General features: G+C 34.0%; 2 protein-coding genes across 3 annotated transcripts; one reads left to right on the top strand and one right to left on the bottom strand.

The window, feature by feature from the left end:
* Positions 1-1,351: 1,351 nt before the first annotated feature.
* Positions 1,352-3,083, top strand: LOC132285498 (NAC domain-containing protein 2-like). Its single transcript, XM_059787690.1, has 2 exons — positions 1,352-2,287; positions 2,396-3,083. Exons 1-2 carry the CDS (start codon positions 1,784-1,786, stop codon positions 2,981-2,983), a joined length of 1,092 nt encoding a protein of 363 aa, XP_059643673.1. The 5' UTR covers positions 1,352-1,783; the 3' UTR covers positions 2,984-3,083.
* A 95-nt stretch (positions 3,084-3,178) lies between these two features.
* LOC132285499 (uncharacterized) lies at positions 3,179-8,220 on the bottom strand. Of its 2 annotated transcripts, none has more exons than XR_009472562.1 (2): positions 7,860-8,220; positions 3,179-3,718 (listed from the first exon to the last, which is right to left on the bottom strand). XR_009472562.1 is itself a non-coding variant. In XM_059787691.1 (2 exons), exons 1-2 carry the CDS (start codon positions 8,154-8,156, stop codon positions 6,259-6,261), a joined length of 609 nt encoding a protein of 202 aa, XP_059643674.1. In that variant the 5' UTR covers positions 8,157-8,210; the 3' UTR covers positions 3,782-6,258. The 2 variants fall into 2 exon arrangements, 1 of the variants encoding a protein (XP_059643674.1); XM_059787691.1 differs by lacking the exon at positions 3,179-3,718 and adding an exon at positions 3,782-6,570 and having other exon boundaries at positions 7,860-8,210.
* Between the last annotated feature and the right edge of the window lie 524 nt (positions 8,221-8,744).

Here is an 8,744-nt window from a genome sequence, read left to right as displayed (position 1 = left end):
GACCATTTGACAAAAAAAAAAAAAAAAAAAAAAAAACCACCAAACTCCACCACTGTGATTGCCAAACAAACAAGGGTGGAGCCAAGAATTTTTAAGGGGGTAACTAGTAATGTAAAATTAAAATTTTAAAATAATATAAAATCATTATAAGAAATTTTTTTCTTTACATGTTTAATTCGCTCGCTAAAATAGATGAATTAGTTATATTATCTAATAGTTAAACAAAATTCTAATACAAAACTCTTATTTTGCATTTCAAAAAGTAAGAAATATGATTTTTAAATATATTTTTATTATTATTCCGTAGTAATATATTAAATATTAAAAGACCATTTTTAATAGTAATATATTAAATATCACCTTCAAGTAATCACACATAAACTAATCTTTTTATTTCTTAGTGTTTACTGAAACATTATTTACACAACATGTCACATTTTTCTTCTACAAAAACAAAGAAAGAAAAAAAGAAAAAAGAAAATAACAGGTCACAATGCAATCATATTTATTTTTTCATTCTTAAGGGCCATTTTGGTCAATTAATAGGAGATTATAAAGGAAATTTAATATTTCACATGGGTCAATTCAGAAGTCAAAGACAGATACAGATACGTACTTTTATCATATTTTATGTTTGAGGTACCAAATCCGAAAGATGTCATCATCTAAAAAGTGTTGAAGTTGTAGATAATTGAAGTTGTAGATAATTGTTTTTAATCCACAACGTGGGAGGGGCTATACAATTAGTAGGCTTGATGATTATTCTAAGGGTAAATTTCACTTAAGCGTTGGTCATACAATGATGTAACTAATTTTTTAAGTTGCTACAAAAATTATTCAAATTTTGTTATAAAATCTTTGATGAAAAACCACAATATATCTTTCGTACATTAGGAATTGCATGACAGAATGTCACTTATTATTAATATTTTTTAACCCAGGTGAATGAGTTGGCTCAAATCCAACCAAATTACAACAATAATCAAATTGGTATTATAAAAAGTCTTCATTTAAATCCACAACCCAATTAACAACCCAATTAACGTTAATTGATTGATGATTATTTGTTTCTAATTTTTTGTACCATAATATTTTATGAAAAAGGTGATGATATTGATGCTCCAAAATTCAACCTAGCGATCCACTTTCTTTTATTATTAATTGTAGTGAAAATTTTACACTCCTACATCGATCTCCTTAAATTAAAAAAAAAAAAAAAATGTCGTCAGTAAATTTTTTACCTATTTTACTTGGCCTTGTTTAAATTAACAGAAGAAGAGATGAGAGATCTGATCCAATAGAAAAATCTTAATTTATGATAGTATCACAGACCAAAAAGTTGCAGGATAAATGGTCTTTCGTTTTTGTTATTTTTTATTTCTCAACTAAAGAAAAAAAGAAAAAAAGAAAAAAAAAAAAAAAAAAAAAAGGTTAGAGCAAAACATAAGTTATTATATTAGGCTTGGAGGGGTGAGAGCGCAAAGCTGTCAATTTATTAGATTTTTTTATTTTTTGTTTTTTTGTCTTTAAGGCGGCGAACCTTTATTAATATATTTTTTTTTTGTCTTTAATTTTTAAATTGGAGGCGGCGAGGCGTACCTTTATGGTAAGTAAGTTGCCTATAAAAGGGCCCTCATTATCTATAGGATTTTAGGTTTTGTAAAGAACGAAGGTTCCAAGAATTCAGTCAAGCGGCGGCTCTCTCTGGCCCGCAGGTACGATCAGTCTAATTTCTCAGAAGTTTGATCTCCGTTCTGCCGTGGAAACTTAGTTCATCGCGTTGATGCCCAGAAGCATTACGAAGCCTGTCAAAAGGAGAGAAAAAGATATGGAAGAAATTTTGATTGGTTATAAGTTTCTTCCAACCGACAGTGAGTTGATTCAGTATCTTGTGTGCAAGGCGAAGGAAGAAGCCCTACCATGGGAGGGTGTTGTGAAGGACTGTGACGTTTATGGCAAGGAGCCCTCAGAGCTTTTTGAGGGTTCGGAAGAGAATGTTCTTTATTTTTTCACCAAGTTGAAGAAGAAGCACGGAAACGGGTCGAGGATTGATCGTGTGACGGCGACGATGGGTACATGGAAGGGGCAAGACAAGGCTAAACCTATAATAAAAGATGTCGATGGTACTACTGGTACCGGTGAGGGAGATGATCAAGAAACTGGCTTGATAGGAAGGAAGAGAACTTTTACCTATAGAATGAAATCGGATGCTAAGGCGGCGAAGGCCAAGAGTGGATGGAGCATGACTGAATATAATCTTGACGGCACTAATCTCCAAAGAGCAAAAGTAAGTACAGTGTGTGTGTGTATATATATATATATATGTCTCTTATATTTTTTTTTTATCTTTTTAGAATTCAACAGTCTCTAAATAGTGATTTGATATGTTACTCAGGTCAAAGACTATGTAATTTGTCGAATTAAAAGGCAAAAGCAGGAAGAAATTAAGTTGGAATCCCAAGTTAAGGTGATGCAAGCGGAGGAGTGCAAAGTGACAGTAACTCCGGCACTTGAAGACTGCAATACCATCACACATGCAATGGAACCCATATTACAAGACTGCAGCAACCTCATCACAGAAGCAATCGAATTTGATGGAACAACAGTACTAACGCAACCAGAAGAAGAAGAAGATTGCATGGATTGGTTGAACGATTTTGACTGCAGCAACCTCATCACACAATCAATTGAATTTGATGGAAAAACAGCACTGATAGAAGCTGAAGATTGCAGCAACCTCATCACACAAGCAATTGAATTTGATGGAAAAACAGTACTAATGCAAGCTGAAGACTGCAGCAACCTCAGCACACAAGCAATTGAATTTGATGGAAAAACAGTATCAACGCAACCAGAAGAAGATTGCAATTGGTTGAACGATTTTGCTACACAACTCTTCCAGAATCAAGAACATTTAGGAGACAGTGAAATACTAATGTTGCCCAACATTTTTTATGCAGATAGTTGGTCCCTCTCAGCTTGATTTAGATTGTCTACAATCAACTAGTGTACCCTGCTTTTAACTGTGTTTGGGTTATGTGTGTAACTTTGTGCAAAATTTTATAAGTACATGAAGATAAATTGATTGTCAACCTTTAATTAAATTTTATCGAATATATTCATGTGTATGTGTGAGAGATGGGGTTTCACAAGGCTGATAGAATGAAATAATGGCAAGGGATAGAAGGCTTAAACCAAACCAGTCTCTACCAGTGAACAATTAGAAGGGAGGAAAAGCTGAAACCCTTACCATAACCTTTGAAAAGGTAATCACCAAATTTAAACTATTAATGTTAATTTTGACTATTAATCAAATTTAAAATGCCTGCCCGCCACCTTCTTCTTTTTTCATTCGCTAGGTAAACAGATTAAAAAAGCAATCAAATTGTTCCACCAAAGTTATATGGAGGCAATATATGACTTTTATTGAAGTTAAGTTGTTTATTCCAAAATGGACAAGCAAAGCCAAAGGCATAATACAAAGCTACCCACCAGAAATCCCAAAAGAAACCCCAAAGTAGAGGAAGCAAAAAAACCTGCTGCAACTGACCTCAGTCCTCGGTAAAATGAAGAGGACACCATCAAGAACTGGAAATCACCTTTTGTTCCCGTTCCACTGATATAACCTTTCGTTCAGCTTCCACTGATATCACCTTTTGTCCTGATTCCATTGATATCACCTTTCCTTTAGCTTCCATTGATATCACCTTTCCTTTAACTTCCATTGAACATATCAAACAAAAAAAAATTATCATACCAAGTCATTTTTTTTTTTTTTTTTTTTTTTCAAGTTGCTTGATAGAAGAAAAATATATAAATTTGGATAGCAGAACATAGTAATAATATAAAAATCAACAACTATTTGTGTTGTATATATATATGAATCTTTAATTTTTTAAGTTAATGCAGTTAGGCAAAAGAGAAAAACACCTTAAATCAGGTTACAGGAGTGGTATTGTTTTCTTAGTTATATCTAGTTACAGTTTTGGAAAGAATATGTATATATATACATAGTTTTAGGGTTTTTGAAGACAAGGGCAGTAGATCGAGTGTATTTGGATTAATGAGGGTTAATCTTCAGGAATTAATTTAGGGCTTTTCTCCTTTAGCTCTTTTATTATTCCAGTGTTTTCAAAAACGTTTCTACAAGTCGTGTTTGGAGGGAGAGAAAATTGGAGTTTCTTAATGTTGAGAGGAGTGTTGATGAAGGCTATGTAGTAACCTCTTTGCTTTATTTTGAAGGCCAAGGCCAAGAAGGGTGTCGTGTTCTTTTGCAGTGGTGGTGGTGAATTGGGTGTGATGTTTCTGGGTTTGTTAATGTGAGAGGAAGGTCATTTTGGTACATTGGTGTTAATAGGTCACGGATGGATTGGTAACTGTATATTGGTAAGTGAGGTTAAAAATGTCATTTTAAACATTAGAAGGGCAAAATTGACCTTCAAACAATTTTCTCATGCTGACATCAGCATAATCCGTCAAGTACTTAACGGCAGGGGGCAATTTGCTACATAATTCAAAACCTCAAGGGAAATAGGCTGATTTAACTTCAAGCTGTTCCAACTTAGATTTTTTATTTTGTAATAGTATTATTATTATTATTATTATTATTATTATTATTATTATTATTATTATTTATAAGTTATCTATTTTATTCAAGAAAACACAGCACAGAATTGAAATGGGCAACCCCCAATAGTACAAACAATAACTAACCACAGCACAGCACAACAGCAAACCAACAGAAAGAATCAAACATTCCAGAAAGGGATGTATCCAACAGTATGCCTGTTGAATCTAGTTGCAGGAAAGGACAACATTTTAAGTCTAATAGAGTGGTAATTTGAAGAGACGCAGAGAATTCATCCAAATAAGAATTAAAGTATCTTCCAGAGTTTGTTTCTCTCCAAATCATGTGGAGATTTTGCAAACTTGATGGTACCAATTCCTCTTAGACTGACACTTGTGATTGCTCCATTCGAGAATCTCGAACAGCAATAGCAACAGACTCTTAGATCAAGGCATACTGACTTATAAAGAATAGATTATGAACACTTTCAACATTCCTTCTGCAAAGGATATATCGGTCTGATTGAGACATACATCATTGAAGGAGCTTGTTCATAGTGCTTAGTGTATCCTTAGCAGCAAGCCAGAGGATGAAACAGTGCTTTGGAACACCTCCCTTAAATCAAACAGCCCCACAAGTTATGGTTGAGTCTGACATCTTCATAAGCATCCTTAACTGAGAAGGGCTTATTGGAGCTGGACCAAACAACATCATTATTCCCTATCCTAGAAGGTACAGAGAGTTTGAGCAACCAAAGAACCAATATCCCAAATATTATCTCGCATGCAATTCAGGCCATTCCCACCCTCTATCAGATATAATGTCAGCCAACTTGAGCATCTTTAGGAATACCTAAGTTGAAAACTCTATGACCCTCTGAAAGAACAATAGCGCCACGTGAAAGCCAAGAATCAAACAATAAGGAGGTGTTCTGGCCTGAGTTACTACATAACCCATATGAAAATATAAATCACACCTTGTTGTGATCTTGATTATTGATTTTAGAATGAGGCCAAACATTATAGTAAAATAGACTTTTATTTTCTGATTCTGATAAACGCATCAAAGTTAAAGTGCAATGCAAGTCCACACAAAGAATATAAGAGTCAAATGTTATCTGCAATGATTTAGCGCACACAACAACAAATTCATGGCAGAAAATGGCATTAAAAGAAAATAAAATAAAAGGGAGTATGAACAAAATACATTTTCAACAAGGCATGTAGAAGCTATTGAACAAACAAACTGGCTTTCTCCCTCCATGCTACCAATTCTATCATATAAAAATCATTCCAGGTAAGAAGAGAATATAATCCAGGTCAAGTCTCATACGAAATGAAAATCAGTCACAAATGAACCATTAGTGGAGCTAAGTACATCATCACTCTAAAGTGTTAATTGCATCCCTGTCCAAGTAGTGAAAGCAACTGAGGTAACAACAAAATCAACATTGAAACTTTAGCTAATACTCCACCTAGTAAGACACCTAAAACCTACTACTCTTTACTAGTAGAGATACATGACCACAAACTTTATATTGACCATGACCACACAGATATGTCATTAAACTAGCATTTGACATTCATATACATGTCATGCAGGAAGGACTACTAATAGGATTAAAAAAAAGTGGGGTACATATATATATATATATATATATCTTGCCTGCTCTTTCTATTGTTTCTTGGTTCTTATAATTTTCTTGGTTCCTCCAACTCTGCTCTTGGTGCCTGCAACAGAGAAGAGCGTGCTTGCTCACCGAAGCCTCCATGTACTTTGTCAATTAGCACTAAGCTCTCTGTGTAAACATTGACACAAAATGCCTCATCATATCCACGCATCCCAACATTCTTGAACTCTTGAGTCTTAATGTCAACTGAAACCATCTCCTCATCTTTAGTCAAAAGAACTTCACCATTCCTCTTCCAGCCAATAACTTTCACAGAACCTTCTCTATCAAAATCAAGACCAAACAGATTGGTCCACGACTCCACAGCACCATCCTGTTTCATCATCCAGATTGATACTTTGCCATAATAATCATTCTTGAACACAAAAACTGAGTCTTGAAACACTGCAATAGACAACCTACGTGGTGCCTTTTTATAAACTAGACTCCTTGGTAGCTCCATCAAAGAGAATACCTGAGTACCCAAAGTGAATGTCACAATGAACGGGCCAGGAAAATTACCACCTCCGGAAAGCCAATGGATAGTCCCATTGAGAGAAACTTGAGATGAATCACAACAGAGAGGGAGTACAGGACCAGAAACACTAAGGTTTCTCCACCATCCCTCCTTAAGCGAATAAATGTCAATCTCAACAATGCTATCATAGAGGTAAACAATTCTAACCACTTTATAGTCATTGTTTGTGGAATCTAATCCGAATCCAAGAGCACACTGATAAAAGCCGTGCGAAAGGCAGTTAATGCGAGGTTCTGGAACTACTACAAATTTCCTAATACTGGGGTTCCACAGATATCACCCTCAAATTGGATGGCAAGTCAAATTGATATTACCTTTAAATATTTTCCAATTTATCAACTCAAAAACTCAACAAAACCTTATATTCCAAAAACTTGGAGTTGGGTTACACATGGAATTTTGTCATACAGCTTTATTAGGGGCTTTCCATTCTCATAAATCACACTTCATCACATACTTTCTCATCAGGGGATAAAAAGAATCACATCTTTTCTACTCGATCCGACAGCCTTCTGGTCTTCATCTTGACCTTGTCATTCCTTCCAAACTTAAATTGTACCTATGGTCCTTGTTCAATTGGTGGCATTTCTAGTTTGAAGTCTAGTACATATGTGAACATTTCCACTTTTTTTTTTTTGCCCTTAAGGAAATAAGAAAAATTACATTTTTATTAGGTCATTATAATTATATTTTACAATTGTTCATGAATCCACTCTACATAAGGGCATTTCAAACCTAGGCCTACTGAATCTCACCCAACTGGGTGGATACTAAATGAACTAACGCTCATCTTCATTATTCATCATATAGAACTGACAAGCTACCCACAATAAAATAGCAGGATTCAACTCCTAGTTCTTAATAACCAATTAATATTTAACAGATAATAAACAAAATACACACAACTTCGGAAATGCAAATACATTATTCATTTTTGTTAATGACCAAACTATTACAATACCTTGTTTCCTATACTTAAAACCATCATATATAGACATAAAATATATATATATATATATATATATATAGATAAATAAACACATACACATACACATACACATACACAAACCGAAAGAGAGAGATACCTGGGAGAAATTGTGGAAATGGGAGGAGAAGAAATGGAAGATTTTGTCGAGAAGTGGATTTGGGGAAGCGAATGTGTCTAAGAATGTGAGGCAATTCTCAGCAGTGGATACGATAGAGCTATGGAGATGACGAACAATGTTTACATTGGATTGGAGGTTGGGTTTAGAGTGAGAGGACTGCGTGAATAATTGGGGAGGGAATGGGGTGTGAATAAATGGGGAAGAGAGTAGGAGTAAACTGCGTGATTTCTGCTGGTGCTGTTGCTTTGAAGAAGAAGAAGAAGAAGAAGCGTCCATTTCTTCCTGTGCTTTGGCGCAAATGGCTGTTTTTTATTTCACCTATTATTAAGAGGAGATTGGGATATGGATGGAAAAAAATAAAAAATAAAAAATTAGATTTTTTTTTTTGTTTTTATCAATACCACGTAGTAGACCTTCTGTGCGGGTGCCTCTGTGTGATAAAACTGAAATTTTGAAATTCTAACCCATTCCTCAATTTAGTCAATGAATTTTTTATTCTTTTGAATAGACACAAGTTTGAATGCCCACTGTATAAAAGAATATAAATATATTTGTATGGCATTTTTAAAATTTTATTGTATCCTCTATATATATATATATATATATATATATATATATTTGTATTGTATTTTAAAGAATTTATTGTATCATTGTACTTTTATTTATGAAAGAAGATAACCTTTAACAATTCTTTTTATATTTTTAAATTACAAATTAAGCAGGCTCTAATTTCACAACAATAAAAATATATATTTTTACATTTTTAACCAAATCATTTTGTCAAAATACATATTTTTTTGCTAGCTTGCCCCACTAAGCACATTTTTTGGGTAACAATCTAACCGAGATATATAATCTATGCCA

Source organism: Cornus florida, unplaced genomic scaffold (assembly GCF_030987335.1).
Source record: "Cornus florida cultivar Cherokee Brave unplaced genomic scaffold, ASM3098733v1 CherokeeBrave_3.0.0_Hap2_Chr11, whole genome shotgun sequence".
In the NCBI taxonomy this organism is placed as follows: domain Eukaryota; kingdom Viridiplantae; phylum Streptophyta; class Magnoliopsida; order Cornales; family Cornaceae; genus Cornus; species Cornus florida.
Note: the sequence above shows the minus strand (reverse complement) of the source record. Positions and strands in the feature narration are given on the sequence as shown.

Bases quoted from the DNA above. Each gene is read 5' to 3' on its own strand.
- LOC132285498 (XM_059787690.1), top strand. From the start codon at position 1,784: ATGCCCAGAAGCATTACGAAGCCTGTCAAAAGGAGAGAAAAAGATATG. The intron at 2,288-2,395 runs GTAAGTACAGTG...TATGTTACTCAG, and splicing joins CTAATCTCCAAAGAGCAAAA to GTCAAAGACTATGTAATTTG.
- LOC132285499 (XM_059787691.1), bottom strand. From the start codon at position 8,156: ATGGACGCTTCTTCTTCTTCTTCTTCTTCAAAGCAACAGCACCAGCAG. The intron at 6,571-7,859 runs GTATCTCTCTCT...ATGATGAAACAG, and splicing joins ATTTCCACAATTTCTCCCAG to GATGGTGCTGTGGAGTCGTG.